General features: G+C 44.3%; 1 protein-coding gene across 1 annotated transcript; it reads right to left on the bottom strand.

Annotated features, from left to right (window-relative positions):
- Positions 1-188: 188 nt before the first annotated feature.
- On the bottom strand, positions 189-8,962 carry SPATA19 (spermatogenesis associated 19). Its single transcript, XM_081890063.1, has 7 exons — positions 8,756-8,962; positions 8,511-8,567; positions 6,314-6,475; positions 5,437-5,519; positions 4,217-4,294; positions 2,011-2,109; positions 189-408 (listed from the first exon to the last, which is right to left on the bottom strand). The coding sequence occupies exons 1-6, from the start codon at positions 8,831-8,833 to the stop codon at positions 2,022-2,024; spliced, it is 546 nt and encodes a 181-aa protein (XP_081746189.1). The 5' UTR covers positions 8,834-8,962; the 3' UTR covers positions 189-408; positions 2,011-2,021.
- Between the last annotated feature and the right edge of the window lie 10,481 nt (positions 8,963-19,443).

Genomic DNA, 19,443 nt, shown 5'->3' with positions numbered 1-19,443 from the left:
AGAGGAGGAACAGGGTCTGGTGGGGCTTTAGGGATCAGCAGCAGGCCCCATGCAGGGATGTGGGCCTTGGCCGATGCCCTGTGGTGCCAACTCCGGGCACCAGGACTGTGTGAACACTTACCCTTTAAAAACTTTGCACCCTCCAAAAAAAGATGAAAGGAAAGCCCAGCCTGTCTTTTAGAAAGCGCTTTAAATGGTAAGCAATTTTTTATTAGTCATTCACAGTTCACAAAGCCAGGCATTTATAATAGCCCGAGCAAAAAAAATAAGTAAATCCTTCCGGAGGATTCAGGCTGCTTCTCTGGCCATTTCAAGAAGGCAGGGCTTTCACAGCCAAAGGAGAAGACCCAGAGGGCAGAACAGGAAGGGCACCTCCTTCTCCTCAAGAGCCACAAGGAAATAGGGACTCTGGGAGGAGGAAAGCACAGGAAGAAGATCAGGGGGAAGAATGATGCTCCTGCATCGGGAAAACATCACATGTCATTGCTAGAGCTGCTACCAGGTCATTATTTCCCAACAGACGTTTCAAATTGCTAACTGAGTGACTGGTGCTTTTCTGAGTTTGATCCAGAGATCAGGGGAAAAACTAGAGGCTTCTGCATTTTCCTTCCCCCAGATTCCTGCCCAAGCTGTATGCATGAGATCAGGGATGTGGAACATGTAACCCTCAGGATGCCATTGACCTACAACTCTCATCAACCCCCAGCTGGTATGACCAGTGGTCAAGAATGATGGGAGTTGTAGTCCAACAACATTGAGGTCATGAGTCCCATAGAGATGTCATGGAGGGGATGGGAGGATCCTGAGGAGGAATGGAAGCAACTTGGGGCATTGGATCAGGGGAGTCCTGAAGGGGGTCCTGGCCATAGCTGTCAACATTTCCCTTTTTTAAAGGGAAATCCCTTATTCTGAATAGGATTCCTCACAAGGAAAGGGAAAAGTTGACAGCTATGGTCCTGACAGGATGGGGGAAATTGTCTGTAGGCAGGGGCGTAGCACTGTTTGCCAGTGCCTGGGGTGGGTGCGTGTGCATGTGTGCCAGGCAGGTGGAGCATGCTTGCCCAACCCTCAATGCCCAATGGGCACTCGTGCACCAGGCGGGGCATGGAGGGTGAAGAGCACCCCCGTGTTCCCCAACCTGTGCCCTCCCTGGACTGCCATCTGCATGCCAAGTGGGGGCACAGCACCAAAGGTGCTGTTCACCCTCTGCACTCCCCAGGCAGGGCATGACAGGAATCTCTGTGGGGCCGCCTGGTTTTCACATACACCCCTTCAGACTGTGCACCCGGGGCAACAGCCCCTCTGGCACACCCCACACTGACTGTGAGATCCCAAGATGTGTCTGAGCCCACAGAAATCCAGGAAATGGAAAGCTGGGTCCAGGGAAGGGATAATTCAGGTTGGCAGAAAAGTACCCCTGTGGCATCAGGCACCTCTAATCAGAGACATCCTGCAGTTGAGTTCCCCTACCCCAGCACTGCCTCCGGGTGGTGAGGAGTTTCCTCCTGCAGGGGAAGGCAACAGAGACTAAATTGGATGCTGAGCCAGTGCTGTCAACACCTCCATCCTCCAGGGTTGTGGAGGCACTCGAGGTGGCATTAACAGAGCTCACAGACCCAACTCACTAGGTCAGTGGCCCATCCATCCCAGCATCCTGCTCTTACAGTGGCCAGCCTGTGGGAAACCTGCAAGCAGCACATGAGCATAACTGTGCTCACCTGTGGTTTCCAGCTACATGTATTCAGAATCATTACTATTTCCAGTTGTGGAGGCAGATCATAGCACTCATGGCTGCTACGTAGAGCTAAACATTAACAGAAGAGTCCTAATGGTAAGGGCTGTTTAGCAGTGGAACAGAGGTGGCCAGCTGTCTTTCTGTGGAAATAGGCAACCACATTCAGCGCTATGGCTGCAGGTTCCTGCAATGAATGAGGTTAAATGGCCCCGGGGTCCCTTGCAATGCTAAAATCCCATGGAGGGAAAGGCAGAGGGCTGGGATGAGCACCTCACCTGTCCATGTCTTAATACGCTGGCATTGAGAAGTGGAGATTGGTGTCTGATGGGCCGCTGTCCAGGTCAGTCACAGCTTGGAACATGACTCTGGAGACACTGAGAGGTAAAGAAATGAGGTCAGACTGAACTTGCTCTCTTGCGGAATCTGGACAAGAGCTGGTAGTGGATTCAGGACACAAAAACCTGCTGAAGGTGCACATCCAGGAACCCTGGACAAGACCCTCCAACCACCCTTGTGAGATGGCCACTTAGTTGCCCCAAACACACCAGCACGTCAGCCTGCCACAGCAATGTGAGGTGGTAAGTCCATCAATAAAACTGAGGTTTCCAGACATGCTACCCAATAGAGCAGCTCTGGGAAAGGGGTTGGAGAGGAAGGCATCAAGGCTCTTTGGAAGGCCAGCAAGCCACTTAAGATGCTGCAAGCCCACCAGAAAAAGGAGGAGGGGCAGCCCACAGATGCTGCTCAACCACCTTGCCTCCTATTATAAGTCCACAGGGTGAAATCAAAGGCAATTCTGGACTTGGGGAGCATGTCTGAATCTTCCCTGGATTGAGACCCACACACAGTACACACAAGGTCAAGCATGGTGGGCCTCTTGAGCTCACACACACTTTGTCACCAAACCCCCACTTCAAAACATATCCCAGGCTGGGAAACCTCCACCCCATGAGCATAATTAGGCCTGGCATTGGCTGGCATCCATATGTCCTGGAAACAATGAAGATGACAGTAATATTTCTTAATGCCAGTTGCTGTAAAATGGTAGGGGGGGAGAGTGGCTCTTGTGCTCAAATCTCACTTGCTGGTTTCCTAATGGGGCATCTGTGAGAACAGGATGCTGGACTAGAGGAGCCATTGGTCTGATCCAGCAGGCTCTTCTTCTGTTCTTATCTCCAAACAGGGCTAGGAAGAACCTCTGCTAGAAATCCCAGTCAGCGTAGACAAGAATGAACTAGATGGACCAATTGTCCCCTTATCACCCTCCAACAGTGAATTAAGCATTCCAGAAGTGCTTTCTTTTGCACATATGAGGAATAGCAAAGAAAGATGGGTTTGAAAGTAACTCCTTTCTGTCTCAATCACGGCAGCCACTATGGAGAAATTATCTTAACACTTTTAGTTAGTGTGTGTATGTGTGTGTACCGTATTTTTCGCTCTATAAGACGCACTTTCTCCCTCCTAAAAAGTAAGGGGAAATGTGTGTGCGTCTTATGGAGTGAATGCAGGCAGGAGGCTCTGCTCAGCACTCCCTTTAAAGAGTCACGTGGAGCAAGAGCCGCACACATGCTCCACACGCTCTTTAAAGGGAGCACAGCTCTTGGGGGAGCCTTAGCCATGCACAGCCTCTCCCGGGCAACAGGAGCCTTCATCCCGCTGCTGGGGAGAGGCTGTGTGCAGCTATCCCATAATCCAGGACAGCAAGTGGGATCACTGTGCTGCAATCCCTCTTGCTGTTCTGGCTTCTGGGATTCAGAATATTTTTTTTTCTTGTTTTCCTCCTCCAAAAAGTCTTGTGGTCTGGTGCACCTTATAGAGCGAAAAATACAGAGTGTGTGTGTGTGTGTGTGTGTGTGTGTGTGTGTACCAATTGTCTGACTCAATGTAAGGAAGTTCCCTATGACACAATATAAAAACAGAAGTTAAGGAAAACTAGTTGGCCTAAATGGAATACCCTTTGCCAGTCTGGATGTGATTCAAATTGCAATATCCATATGCAGATCAACTCCGACTATAGAAACTGTGTGTAGAGATGTTATGGTCTATTTCCCCACTCCTAGGGTTAGAGACTCACTGATATGAGCACCGTTAAAAGAATTCCACATTGGATCACATCTAGGATTCAGTGAATTTATTTTCATACTAATGGGGCAGAACTAGGTAAGAATTATTTTCGGAAGCTGGTGTTAAGGGCGGAAGGGGAACACTGTATTGAACTTGCAGAGATAGAATTGTTATCTCAGGAGTGTAAAAAGTTGCCTTAAACTGGGTCAGGGCATTGGTCCATCTAGCTCAACATTTTCTACACTGACTGATAGTAGCAGCTCTCCAGGATTTCAGGCAGAGGACATTCCCAATCTTATTTGGAGATGCTGGGGATTAGACCTGGGGATGCTCTACCACTGAGCTATGGCCCTTCCCCATATGTGTAAGCAACAGAAATGTTGCTAAAAGCTATTTGCCCTTCCAGCTGGGTCTCACCTATTGCTCACTTTATCCAGCCTCTCTTGCATGGCATCCTTTCTCATATCGCTCGTGACATGATACACCCGGGTGTGACTGAAAAATAGAGTTGGAAAGGACATCAATATGTCATCTAGTCCACCCCCTGCCCAGGAAACCACAGCAACAACAACAACCCAACAACAAGAGTAGTCTGAAATTTCTTAACCACCCCATGAGGTTCTAAGATACATTGTAATAATTTTAAAACAACAACATTAAAAACAATTAAAGCAGAATAGAATCAAGATAATGGGGAGATCATTAGGTAGTCATCCAGCCACTTCTTAAAATCCCATTCCAAAGGAGAGTCAACCACCATCCAAGGCCATCTTTGTTCCACAGTCAGGAAATTTCTCATAATATTTAGTTTAAATCAATTTTCTTGTCAATTGGACCCATCAGTTTAGGTCCTGGTCTTTGGGAATATCTGAAAAGGAATCTGATTCATCATCTATTTGACAGCTGTTCAAATATTTGAAGCTGGCAACCCTCTCCCCTTTTAACTGCCTCTTCTCTGGGCTAAATTTACCAAACCTGCCAGGTTTTCAAGGTCTGGTGCTAAAAATTCACTCATCTCTCAAAGTGAGTTGAGTTGTCACAAGAAACCATGCTCTACTCTCAGACGGCCTCGTAAAATCACACATAATGCTTGAACTCAGCTCTGTTCATGTTTTGGGTGCACGTCTGAAGAGGTCTAGCTCCATGGTTTTCTGTTTCCTCCCCTCTGGATCCCCTCTCCACATCGAGTTGCCTGCTGTGGAATCATCTGCATATCTTCTGTGGGATTCCAGCATAGTGCAAAGGATTCAGGATCACTTTCTAGATCAAAGGTGGGGAGCCTTCAGACCTGCAGATGTTGATAGGTTACCACTCCCAACGTCTCTGGCCATTGTGCTGACTGAGGCAGCTGAGTGCTGGAGTACACTAACATCTAGAGGGTTGCAGGTCCTCCTTTCTCCATCCAGATGTTGCTTAACTACAACTCCCACTATCCCTGGCCTTCCTGGGGTGATGAGAGTTGTAATTTAGCAACATCCAGGTGACCAAAGGTTTCTCACACTATAAAACTATTCTGTGGTTGCATATTTCAAGGAAAGATCAATGTCCCACCCCTGTTCAAGAGTGTGCACTCAGATCATTCAGAATGCCATTGCTCATCACTTCAATGGACACCATTGACCCATGTGAAGGCTCACCTCCATCGGACAAACTGGATCCTTGTCCTGTCATCTGTCAGGTCCAGGCTGGAACTGGATGAAAGCATTGTGCTGGAACACTCCTGCAACAGTGATATGAAAAGTCTGCTTATGTGCACCAGAAAAATCTTGGTGTATACTCGATTCTGGCCAAACTAAGCCTCCTGATGTATATATTGCTCTGGGAGGCATAGTTGAGTATACACTTCCAGAGATAATGCAAAAATACATAACTTCTGGTAAATGAGCCACACTAGTTGCTAGAGGGCCGTGGAAATTCCAGTCATCCACATGGAATTGCATACTCACTTCTCTGAATTTTGCAATGCAAGTTTGGCACAGTCAAAATACATTTGAAAATGTGTTCTTTACAGGATCAAAGATCCCCCCCAAAAAAAATATTTTAAACGGGGGAATGAGTTAAAAATGAGTACAAAAAGCTTACAAGTTGCATATTTCAAGGAAAAGTGCATATAAAACTATGTGCAATTTAAATGCAAATTCATTGTATAGCTCTTTTTTTAAAAGCTATGCACAAAGTAGGGGAAGAATGACTTATTGAAACTGACACAGACAGAAATACACTGATTTCTCATAGAATACTTCCTTTTGCAGGCTATGGCTGCATACACACCATACATTTAAAGCACATTGGAAAAAATATTCATCACCATGCACACAAAAAGTATGCTGGAAACTGTAGTTTACCACTCACAGAACCACAATTCCCAAGACCCAATACAGTTTTCCAGATGTTTGGAGGAGTGCACTTTCAATAGATGGTGTATCCACTGCCTATAAGTCATCTAAGTATTGCTCCTCTGCTTTTCTCTTTTCCATTCTCATCTGCACATAAACTATTGCAGCTCTCACTCACCCTTGGTGGCCTCCTGTCTTCAAAGGTCTCCCAGGTTTCTGGTTTTGATCTTGCTGCTGCCAAATCTAGGCCAACTGAAGGAAAAGTTCTGATCCCTTCCACGTGGCAGTCTGACCTGTTTTCTGACTTCTGCCTAAAGATCTTGACAGCATCTTCTTCGATCTAAGAGGCAACACAAAAACACATGCTGCCACCATATTCTCCCCCAAAGTGAAGTTATTTATCATACAAAACTAGTTGGTCACCATTAATGTCATTACAGTTGTACCTTGGTTTTCGAACAGTTCAGTTCCCAAATGTTTTGGCTCCCAAACGTCGCAAACCCGGAAGTGACTGTTCCGGTTTGCAAACTGTTTTTGGAAGCCAAACGTTTGACCTGGCTTCCGCAGCTTCTGATTGGCTGCAGGAGCTTCCTGCAGCCGATTAGAAGCCATGATTTGGTTTTCGAACATTTTGGAAGTCAAATGGACTTCCGGAACTGATTCTGTTGGACTTTCAAGGTACGACTACTGATTTATCATAAATGTGAATGACACTTGACTTCATAGAGTTTCATAAGAAAAGAGAGATGAAAAAGAAACAGGCTTCTGCCCTGAAATGAGATTGCAATTTAGATATCATGGAAGGCAAAGTATGAAGAGAGGGGACTTTGAACAGGACCTCAGCATAGCTAACTTTTATGCAGGATCAAACCCTCACTCATATCAGGGCCAACCAACTAAGAAATGCATTTTGCAACTCATGGCTCCAAAAAGGCCCAGACTCACCCAAGGCAGAACATCAACATTTCTTCTCTCTCTCTCTTGCTCTCCCTCCCTTCCCATTGCACAATAAAATATATTTAGAAATGCAGATATTGAGAGGGAAATGCATAGGTTTGAGATAATATGCTTAAAAATAAATATGTGTGTGCAGATTAAAACAACAATGGGTTAATGTAAACCAGGATGGGAAAGATTTGGGAATGATGTGTATGACAGCAGTTCTAGATACATGTGGAAGTGAAAGCATGCACATGTGGTTCAGTTATGCTTACCCCTATCCTATCCTAGTTACCCACGATGCTATCCACAATGGAAAACCATCCTATACGCCGTAGGCTCCTCTGCATTTTAGAGCCTTGGTTAAATGTGGTTTCAAAAACATGCAAAAGCTTCCCTAAGTGTAGAAGGCTAACCTGGTGCAGACAACCATCCTTGAACATGCAGAGTTTGAGGAGGGTGGCGCTAGCATGCTCATGCTCATATGGCTAGTTAAGCCCCATGATGAGTGCTTACATAGGTGCCTGGTCTCCATGCTAATGTTGTGTGCTGGATCCGAATTCCTTCCAAGCAGTCTGCATGGACAGAGCATAGAAAGCTGCCCAATATTAACTCAGCCTCTTGTTTCCTCCGTCTCAGCACTATCAACACTGACAGGCAGTAGCTTGAATTTTATTCATTTCATAAAATGTATACACTGCTTGATGGTTAAAAAACAACAACCTCAAAGCCGCTTATAAAAAGAATGAAACAATGATGTTATTAGTAAAAACAACAGTTCAAAACATTTAATAATAATAATAATAATAATAAACACCCAAAGTAATCAATAAACTAATAGTAGACTAAAACACACACCAACATTCCAAATATCTGGACAGGTTTGTCTAAGCTAAAAGCTTTCCCAGGGATTTAGGCAGGGAAACTTTCCCTGACACACCTGGAGATGGGGGGGGGACTGAATTTGGGAGCTTCTGCATGCAAAGCAGATACTCTGCCACTGAGCTATGGCTTAAAAGGTAAAGGTAAAGGTACCCCTGCCCGTACGGGCCAGTCTTGACAGACTCTGGGGTTGTGCGCCCATCTCACTTAAGAGGCCAGGGGCCAGCGCTGTCCGGAGACACTTCCGGGTCACGTGGCCAGCGTGACATCGCTGCTCTGGCGAGCCAGAGCTGCACACGGAAACGCCGTTTACCTTCCCGCTGGTAAGCGGTCCCTATTTATCTACTTGCACCCGGAGGTGCTTTCGAACTGCTAGGTTGGCAGGCGCTGAGACCGAGCAGCGGGAGCGCACCCCGCCGCAGGGATTCGAACCGCCGACCTTTCGATCGGCAAGTCCTAGGCGCTGAGGCTTTAACCCACAGCGCCACCTGCGTCCACGAGCTATGGCTTACCTGCCCCAAATTTCAGCCTGTAGCCCTATTCATTACACTCACCTTCTTCAGCCAATGCTCCAATACATACTCTATCTCTGGCTCAACTATGTTATCGGCCTTAAAGGGAAAAGAGAAAATGAGTGGTAGTCAGAAATTCAACAGGGTCACCTTATAGTAAGTATCACCAGTGCTTTTTAAAAAATGGGGGTACTCAAGGGTATGCAGTACCTGCACCCTTTTTCCAGGAGAAAAGCACTGATATCACCCCCCCCTTCACCACCTCACAGCCCCTCCTGTGCCCTTACCGGAGCATCGTCAGCTGGGAAAGGTGTTCTAGAAGCCCTGCGGAACAAGATGTACGCTCCCCATGTGGTAATGATCATCCTGAGGCACTCTTAGCGAGGGCCAGATCTCCTTTGCCTCAGCCACCGTTCTCATCTGCCCTAGAAAACGTGTAGCCTCTGCAATTCCAGCTGTGTGTTTGTGGCAGGGAGACATTATTGCGTCACTAAGTGCAAAAACACAGTTGTCTGGGCAACCATGATGTCATAATGAGATGGGGGAGGGCAGATACTTATTGGTCAGATTCATTGTGGAATAAATATAGCTGTTTATTCTTTTGAATCTGGAAGACTGTGGACTTTACCACAAAAGGCTGGCTTGTGAAGGTCCTACAACTAGCCTTGAATGAGAAGCTTACTGAGTACTGCAGGGCCAGCGAGGTGCGAAAGACAGATTACCTGGATGACCTTCATTTGGCAATGGATCCTGGAGAGAGACGCTCTGTTAGATATCACAAAAATACAGAACCCAGGGTCCTCCCACTGGTTTCCCCAACTGAAAACAGTCAAAACCTGCGCCAACTACTTGGCGAATATCACCAATCCCACCGATCGGAGAGCTTTCACCATGGCCCGTTTTCAAACCATTCCTACAGCCTATCTGTCAGGCAGATATGCAAAAATCCCAGTAGAGCAGCGTATATGTCCTTGTCATATGAGAACCAAAGAGGATCTCACACATTACATGTTGTATTGTCCCATCTATTCGGCCTTCAGGGATGCGATGTTACAAACCATTCCCAAATCAATAGTCAACTCTGAGGACCAAGTAAAGTTTTTACTGGTGGACGCTGATCCACGGATTTCTCACGTGGTAGCGGTCTTTGTGGTGAAGGCTATGAAAACTAGAGTATGGTTCCTGGATGAAAAGGGGAGGTCCCTCCCATTGCTCTCCTAACCTGTTGCTGTATCTTCTTTTTTGAATGGTGGGGTTTTTTGGGGTAGTTTCCTTGCTGGAACAGCAAGGCTTGAATTTTAGCTTATTTTTATAATTTTATTGTTTATCTTTTAATAATGTTTTATGGTATTTTGTGTAAAGGCATGGACCTCACAAATTTAATAAACTTGAACCTTCATTTGGCACTTAGCTAAAGATTTCAAAAACTGGTTGTGCACCAACAGCATAAAATACTGGGTAGCTGTTTTTGGTACAGCAGCAATAGCTTGTTGGTGCAGGATCTTGACCTAATTTTAAAATTATTAACACCTTAAACTGTTCTGCCTCATTTCAATGTAATGATTTTAAATTTCTCACTGTTTTTTATATTCTACATAGTTTTTAAATTCTATATTTAATATTTACTTAATGTACTATATTATGTCCCTGCTTCTCAACTGGTTATTGACCAAAATAAATTAACACACAATGCATTTGGGAATTATCTATGCTCACAAGTTTAGTAAAAATGGACTTTGATTTCTGGAATGATGGACCTCAGTTATGTGTTTTTACTATTTTTGGGTTGGGAGCTGCCCAGAGTGGCAGGGGCAACCCAGTCAGATGGGTGGCATATAAATAATGTAGTAGAAGTAGTAGTAGTAGTAGTAGCAGTATTAGATGGGGCGTGAGGACGATGAGACAGTATTGCTTGGGTTTGTGTAACAGATGTCAAGAAAAGCAATGAATACATGTTACTTTCAAAACAATGTATGGCCTGTCATATCCTTCCAGAGTGTAAGAAGTGTGTTGCTACATTTGAAAGCGCAAAGTTAACTTTGAATGCATGGTGTGAAAATTAACTTTTGTGCCCTGCAGCCTCAATCCTTCCCCTTTAACGCCCCTGGGAAACAATCCCATGCAGACAGAAGGAAGTTGACCTAGAGTTGCCCCTCCCTCCATCAAATCAAATAGGAAGGCTGGCTGAGCTGTATCTCTGGAGAATCCATGGAGTGCTGATTCAGAATCAAGGTTTTTGGATTGGTTCAGGACCGATTGTGTCTGTTCCAAGGTGTGGGGGGAGGCAGGTGCTGTGGGGTAAGTCATAAAGTGTCTGGTCAAATCTCCAAAGACACACTGGTGTCCATTTAGGATTCTGGGGACAACAAACAACTTACCCAGAGATGTCTTTGGAGCACAGTTGCCACCAAAGTCCTGGGATTGAATTCCATAGCTTAATTACATGCTGTGTGAAGAAGACTTTCTTTTTGTCTGCCCTGAATCTTCCAATGTTTAGTTTCATTCACTCTCTCTGAGTGGATGTAGGATTCCTCCTGACATTACTTTTGAGGTTGCCCAGGGGTGTTTGTCAGTGTCCTCACTGTTTATTCTTCAAACCATCTATTCAGAATTCTGCAGCCTCCCTGGGTGCTCATTCTTCAAAAACCTTATGATGTCCCAGAGTGGTTTTTCCTGGAAGTGCAGGAAGGTGGGGAGTCTGCCTACAACTGGTCATTGTTGTACTTTTTAAGTGAAACCTTTTTACTTTTGAACAAATCCAGGCAGAAAGATGTCTTTAAAAGGTTGTAGGAAGGGATTTATTTTTTTTAGAAAATGTGAGCACACTGATCTCAGGTGCTTAGGAGCTAGACTCCCTAACATCCTGCACTTTGATTAAAACTAAAGAGAAGGCAGTAAATGGTTACTCCTTCCAAGGTGCTTTTTCAGATCAGAATGTAAGAAAAGTGTTGTTGCTGACCTTTAAAGCCTTAAACAGCCTCGGCCCAGTATACCTGAAGGAGCATCTCCATCCCTATCATTCAGCCCAGACACTAATGTCCCGTGCCGAGGTCCTTCTAGCGGTTTCCTCACTGCAAGAAGTGAGGTTACAGGGAACCAGGCCGTGGACCTTCTTGGTAGTGGTGTCATCCCATCAGATGTCAAGGAACTATCCAACTTTTAGAATACTGTACATCTGAAGGAAGCTCTGTTTAGGGAAGTTTTTAATGTTTGAAATTTTATTCTGTTTCTAATGTTCTGTTGAAAACCGCCCAAAGTGGCTAGTGAAACCGAGCCAGATGGGCGGGGTAGAAAATAAAATGTAGTAGTAGTAGTAATAGCCAGCTGGATCAGGCCAATGGCCCATCTAGTCCAGCATCCTGTTCTCTCACAGTAGCCAACCAGGTGCCCTGCCATGGGAAACCTGAAAGCAGGAAACAAGTGCAATAGCACTAGTCTCCCCTCCAGTTTTCCAGCAACTGGTATTCAGGTGCATTGCTGTCTCTGACCATGGAGGCAGATCATAGCCATCATAGCTAGTAGCCATTGACAGCCTTTGACCTCTATGAATTTGTCAACTTCTCTTCTAAAGCCATCCAAGTCGGCAGCTGACATTACCTCCTGTGGGAGCGAGTTCCATTCTATAACTATGAACTGTGTGAAGGCGTACTTTCTTTTATCTGTCCTGAATCTTGAACATTCATCTTCAACAGATGTCCACAAGTTCTAGTGTTATGAGAGAGGGAGGAAAACAAATTCTGTCCACTTTCTCCATCCCATTTTTAGAAAACAAACAAAACTTCAGGTTGCAGAAGCAGCTGGAGGTTGCAGAACTCTTAGAAACATAGAATTACAGTCATACCTCGGGTTAAAGTTGCTTCAGATTGAGCATTTTAGGGTTGTGCTCCACGGCGACCCAGAAGTAACGGAATGCATTACTTCCGGGTTTCTCTGTTCACACATGCGCAGATGCTCAAAATGACATGACGCGCATGCACAGAAGCAGCGAATCGCAACCCGCGAACGTGCAAACGTGGGTTGCGTTCTCTTCAGGATGCGAACGGGGCTCTGGAACAGATCCCGTTCGCATCCAGAGGTACCACTGTATAGACTTGTAGAGATGGAAGTGACACCAAGGGTGGAGGAAGAGGAGTACAGGGGGAGTGCACAGTCCCCGGCAGCGCGATCCTGGTGGGGTGCCATTGGGGCTGCATCCCTGTCCGTGCTGGGTGCCACGCCCCCAGGATGCATGTCAGCCCCACCCCCACCTGCTCTCCGCCCCCCGGTGCTGGAGTGTGAAGCTCTGCCACTGACCAAGGGTCATCTTAGTCCAACCCTCTGCAATTCAGGAATCACAGCTAAAGCATCCATGAAAGTTGGCCATCCAACCTCTGCTTAAAAACCTCCAACAAACCTCACGAGGGAGACAGTTCCACTGTCTAGCAGCTCTTACTGCCAGAAAGTTTCTTCCTGATGTTTAGTCAGAACCTCCTTAGAAATGCATGGGATAATAATTATCATATTTAAAAATACTGTGATAAATGACATAATAAACTACATATTTTAATATGGATTTTCCTGCTTAAACAAAGTTAATGTAGAATAGGATGAAATGGACTTTTAAGCACATGCAAAATTGACTGATCTAGTTTGAGGTCCATCCATGAGGTTAAAGCACTGGTGTCCTATAGATATGCATGCATTTTAGGCAGCGTAGATGGATAGGAGTCTGTGTTCTCACATTAAACCTCCCCGGTGGAAGTGCATCTGCTGCCTGAAATAAGAGAATCGCTTTTCTGCACATTATAATCACCAAAGCCTTCCAAAGCCCAGACTAGCCACCTGGGCTAAAGACACAGGGATTTGGGGACTCAACTGCACAGCTGTGGAGCTGTACAAGGTATTATTTACAGTGAAGTCACAGATGCAGGAAAGCCCCATCTACCCTTGTACTGCCTGTCATTTCGCCCCATGGGGTTGTAGTCACATGTCTGCAAATGTAAATAAATAATTTATACCCTTGAGGGCCAGGGAATCAGGCTTTTTTTGGGGGGGTGGACAAGTGTGAGTGAGTAAATGATGGGCAGGGAAAGAGTTAAGCATCAACCCTGATTTTCCACTGCTGGAAATACTTTTTCCCTGCAGCAGTACCTCTTATCTTTTTAAAAGAGAAAAGGCATCAGGGGTCTCTCGCATGTGGTTGTGTGCAATGAGAAGGAGTGAGCAGTTGAGTAGGATTTTAAACACCATCTCCTTGGTTTAAATTCAACATTGTCACTAGTCCACACTACTGTCCAGACGCTGGCACTGATGTACAAAGCTTCATCCAGCTTGGGAGCAGAATGCCTAAAATATAGTCTCATCCCTGAATATTGCATTTTGTAGGAGACCTTGTCCTCCAGACACCACCCACTCAGGAGGTGCATTCCATACAATATTGAAATTGGGGCATTAGTGTGGTGACACCAACCCCAAGCAACTCTTTCCCATTATATTTCAGGCAGATGCATCTTGACTATCTTTTCACCATCATTAGGAGAATAGTCTCCTGATGAAAATGAGTGATAGTACCACTCTATTCTGTGTCCAGTCCTGGAAACCACCATTTAAGGAGGATGTTCACAAGCTGGGAGGATGGCAACCAAGGAGTTGAGCATGTTCAGCCAGGATAAGGGAAGGCTGAGTGGTGATTTCAGAGTCACCTTCAAATATCTAAAGGACTGTCACGTGGAAGATGGAGTAATGTTTTCTGCAGGGAAGACCCAAGGCAATGAATTCAAATGACAAGTAAGGAGATTCTGACTCAACATTAGGAAGAGCTTTCTGAGGGCAATTGCCATTTGAGTGTGGAATGTACTACCTCGGAAGGTGCTGGACTGTCCTTCATTGGAGGTTTTCAAACAGAGTTTGAGTGGCCATCTGTCAGGGATTATTTAGCTGTGATTCATGCATTGCAGAGGCTTGAAGTAGATGACCTTTGGGATCCATTCCAACTCTTAGGGTCCCTTCCTAGACTATAATTCTATGATTCCTATTGAAGACTTTTCTCTTTCAGCACACCTAAGTGAATATTTTTATCCCAGTCAGCATCTGCAGTAGATTTAAAATTCTTCTTACGCATGCAATTATTTCAATTACTTTTATGTATATATTTTTTATATAGGCAATGCTTTTAACTGCTTGCATATGTGCAATTGTTTTATATATGTCCTTATGGCATTGTGAAATCACTTTGAAATGCTTCCTAGGAATTGATTCGTAAATGAAATAAGCACACAGGCACACTTAAAGAAAAGCAAAACTATCACACAGCAGGACATTTTTTGCAAATGTTTATTTATATCAAAATACAAAACATTTCTGAAGCAGAGTAATGTTACATGTGGAGCAATTAAATGTTTTTGTTTTTTAGTTTTTTAATCAATTCCAAAATCCATCATTCTCCTACAGAATGGCTAGTTTTACGTAACATTGTAACACTGCCATAATTTCCTTTACTGGGTACATTCTTAAATAAAATTAAAAAATACAGGAGAGAGGGGAGAAGTAAAGTCAATGAACATGCAAGGCTTATAAAATACCAGCAGGTCAAAGGGTTAAGGGCATATTATCGTTCACATTTAAGGCAGGGGCTACAGTTTCCATTAACTGACAGCATTCCAGAATGCCTGGGGGGTTGGGTGAACATCAATGGCAGAGAGGAGCGGGTTTATTGCTTAAGAGCCCCCAAACCAGATGTGGCCAGGAGTTGTCTCCAATAAAAGCCAAGTGGGGAAGTTCTTTATAGGAGGAAGGACAGAAACGTCAGAAGGAACTGAGAGAATCTCAGCAGAAGGGATGGTCAATGTTTCCTTTTCCCACATGACATACACTGCCATTGTTGTCTACGCTGGAAGGTTTTAAACCAAACAACCAAAGTGACTGGAACTCCAGAAATCTTCACTGGTTTTTGCCACTTGCAGAATAATGATAAAAAATATCTGTCCACACTACACTATTAACCCACTGGCTCCTGGAGAAGGAGGTTAGGAGCTTCGGAACTTGGTATGTCCACATTACACATTTAAACCAGTGTGAATCCAGGTCAGTTCTCAAGGCTTCCAGTAATGGTCCCCACAACTCTTTTTTTTCCTGAGGGTCCTGAATTATTTGTGGGAGATTTGGAGCTTTTGGATGGAATGACACCTTTCTGGAGTCCCTTTGCTGGGAGCCATGGTAGTTAAAAACTGGCAATAAACTGGTTTATATCTGTAGTGCAGACATGCCATGTGTTCTGATTATCCTCTGCTCAGTCATCTGCTTGGAAAGGGAACGCTAGAAAGGAAGAGAACAAAGTGGCGCTTTCACCCGAAACTTGTGAGGTCATATGTGCCTACTCCAACCAAACATTAATAAATTAGCACCCAGAGATATGTGTGTGTATGTGTGTGTTGAGGGGGGTTAGACTCCCTTTCCACCCTTCATTATAAACTCAGGGCCTGGGAAAGGGTGAGATGAGGCTGAAGTCCTTTGCCTCCATATTCAGGCTGCTTGGATTCCTCAGAAGGAACATCAGCAGCCAAGAAGCTGAGCCTGCATCCTGATTCATCTACTTCAGATGGTCAAGAGGAGAGGCAAGGGAGGAAGTGGGAGGGCATGTTCTTCCCGCCCCTTACATTTCTGGCTCTCGTCTGATATGGGGAAGCGATATGGATCCTCCAGACTTAGGATCAGGAGCTGCATCTCCCAACTTCTGGTGAATCTCAGAAATTTGGGGGGGGGGGAGGAAGTGTGAGATTCTTGGGCTTCCAGTCTCAAAGCTTCCTTGGGAAGTCTGAAATGGCTCCTTGTTCCCCAGAGGCAAGGCAGCAATGCTGGCAAAAGTCCCCAAGGCCAGCTCACAGTCCAAATTCCTTTCTGCTGGTATTTTAGAGGCCTTTACAAAAAAAAAATGGAGGCAAAGAGCAACAATGAAGATACAGAGAGATTATATATCGCACGGAATAAGTCTCGTATAAGGCTTTGGTACAGCACCATCGTATCTTGGATTTTATTTTGAAACTGTTTACAGGAAGGGGAAAAAACAGACATACTGAAAAATAGTTTTTTCTTCTACTTTTTTAAATTTTTTAATCCTTCTGAGTTATCTGAAGTTCAAAATTAACCCTCTACATGCCACCTTGGCTTGTACTGAATGATATATATATATAGATATATATTAAACCAACCTACCATTACACTGTTTACACACTATTCCCATAGCTAACAGCTAAACAGGTTGAAGTGTGCCGATCAGGAATCAACATCACAGATTTTTTTATTTTATTTTTTAGTAGCAGTGACTACTAGTCAGTATTTTAAAAACCCAAGAACAGAAACACAATGATAAGGAGCAAGTGAGGAGGGAGGAGAGTAACCTCCTATTGGTTTTATTTATTTGTAAGTCAATCTCTTCACTCTCTACCCCACCCACCGCAATTGCTACCTTTGAAACAGCACCAAAAAGCACCTTAACGTGAGTTATACATCGTAATACTCAACATTCAAGAAATGGAATCGAGGTTGAATGGTCTTCAAAGGTTAAAGTCAGTTTAATTCAGTAGGCAAGACTATAAAGAGGAAAAAAAGCACAATTTTAATGATTTAAATAAATTCTCAAAAATTTTAAGAAAGGAAAATTAAAAAAAGCAATAGCACCTTATGGAAAAGTCCCATGGATCTCACATGGAAGAAACCAAGGGCATTTTTGTAGAACAGTATTAGAGATTTGCAGAGACCAAGTCTCCACAGAGTGATATAAGATAGTGATAAAGGATTTTGATTGTAGCTTTCTTCTTTTTTGAAACTATGACAGGGATATAGCTTCTCTCTTACATTTCTGTCAAGTGGATGCAAGCTACTTACAGAAAAAAAGGTCTCATCTACTAAGCCACTTCTATAGGATCTTCCAGCTGGGGAAGGCCAATTCCATGCACTTGGGAAGGAAGGTCCATGTTTTTGTAGCTGGAATGGAGAGTATTAATGGACCATCTTCCTGCAAAACAAGCTCTGTCCTAAACGGAAGTCTTACTGATCTTACAAACGGGGCTCAGGAATCATCGGCAGTCTCACTGAGACCAAGTGAAAGGAAAGTGTGCCCATAGGACCACCAACCTTCAGTGGGAGGTTCTTCAGACTTATGCTGGCCTTATCGGAGCACGAGAACAGCAGTCAGGAGCGACAAAGGTAACATTTGAGATGGCTGGCAGTTCACCCGACTCCTCTCTCCAGCTCCGTGTATGTTGCCTATACCCTCTAAACGAGTAACTGGACATTTTCCGTGTGGCCCACTCAGGGCTATTTTTTCTACCACCTCAGTTCTCATTCTCTTGTTTAAAATGTATTGATTAATCTCACACAAACCAACACCTTCCAAATTATTTGTCCCAATGAATTCACACCAGAAATGTGTCAGGAGGTAACAGTCCATACCACAGTTGAAAACCAGGAGTCCTGGTGTCAGAAAGTCAGGCATCTCCAGCTTCATACCTCAAATACTATACAGGATCGGGTGAGCAGCAAGACTCTGGCTTGCATTTGGCATTACAGAGGGCTAACAGTATTACTGCTAAACTGTGCTTTGTTGATGTTTACGACTACGTAGATATATATTTGCCTTATAAGTGATTGTGGAACAAGATGGAGAGATAACATACGCATGTCCTACTCTACTTCTGCTATACCAGTTAAGTGGAACCTCCCCCACCCACTATATATATATATATATATGCCGTATTTTTTGCTCTATAAGACTCACTTTTTCCCTCCTAAAAAGTAAGGGGAAATGTGTGTGCATCTTATGGAGCGAATGCAGGCTGTGCAGCTATCCCAGAAGCCAGAACAGCAAGAGGGATTGTTGCTTTCACTGCACAGCGATCCCTCTTGCTGTTCTGGCTTCTGAGATTCAGAATATTTTTTTTCTTGTTTTCCTCCTCCAAAAACTAGGTGCGTCTTGTGGTCTGCTGTGTCTTACAGAGCGAAAAATATGGTATATATATATATACGAAAGCATATATATATATATATATATATGCTTTCGTAGATTTTCACGGGTACAGGAATGCAGGTTTTGGTGTCCTCGGGTGTCTTCCCGTGTAAAAGTTGGGGTGTCTAGGCGACGTTTCGACGAGGTCTCACTCGTCATCTTCAGGCTGGTGCTTTCGGCTTCTTGTTACTGGAACAGAGCAGGATCTCAGTGTTTGAGTTCCTATAAATACTGTTGAGGGGGTGTGGTGTATAGCCTCCAATGTTCTGGGCAGAGAGGAAGTTCCCAGGCTAGTGTGCCTTTTCTTCTTTTGTTCCTTAATTACTTGAGGGATATCTTGAGTGATTTCTTGAGTGATATCCTGAAGAAATCACTCAAGATATCCCTCAAGTAATTAAGGAACAAAAGAAGAAAAGGCACACTAGCCTGGGAACTTCCTCTCTGCCCAGAACATTGGAGGCTATACACCACACCCCCTCAACAGTATTTATAGGAACTCAAACACTGAGATCCTGCTCTGTTCCAGTAACAAGAAGCCGAAAGCACCAGCCTGAAGATGACGAGTGAGACCTCGTCGAAACGTCGCCTAGACACCCCAACTTTTACACGGGAAGACACCCGAGGACACCAAAACCTGCATATATATATATATATATATATATATATATGGTTGGGGTAAAGGTCTTTTCTTTTTGGATGTTCTCATTGCTTGCTGCTAACCGATGAAGCTAAAAGACCTTTAAAAAGAGACAAACACCCATTTCCTCCCAAAGAGAAACATTTTCAAATTTATTCCACTTTCATCTTTGCAACCCCTGCTGAACAAAGGCTGAAATTGGAAAACACCTGCCCTTTTATATTCATATGTGTGATGGAGAAATAAAACAGAAAATGAAAGAAAATCATCATTGCACCATTATGGGATGGATAAATCTCTCTGAGTCCAGCTCCTCACAATTCCACAACGGTTTGTGATTTTAAAACGTTTTCATT

The sequence above is a fragment of the Podarcis melisellensis genome (genome assembly GCF_964234715.1).
Source record: "Podarcis melisellensis genome assembly, chromosome: 15".
Taxonomy (NCBI): domain Eukaryota; kingdom Metazoa; phylum Chordata; class Lepidosauria; order Squamata; family Lacertidae; genus Podarcis; species Podarcis melisellensis.
Note: the sequence above shows the minus strand (reverse complement) of the source record. Positions and strands in the feature narration are given on the sequence as shown.

What these genes read in the sequence shown, in the direction of transcription:
- SPATA19 (XM_081890063.1), bottom strand. Translation starts at nt 8,833, where the DNA reads ATGATCATTACCACATGGGGAGCGTACATCTTGTTCCGCAGGGCTTCT. An exon ending in TCCCAGCTGACGATGCTCCG is followed by an intron (nt 8,568 to 8,755) that starts GTAAGGGCACAG and finishes TTTCCCTTTAAG; the next exon opens with GCCGATAACATAGTTGAGCC. An exon ending in CTGGATAAAGTGAGCAATAG is followed by an intron (nt 2,110 to 4,216) that starts GTGAGACCCAGC and finishes TTTACCTCTCAG; the next exon opens with TGTCTCCAGAGTCATGTTCC.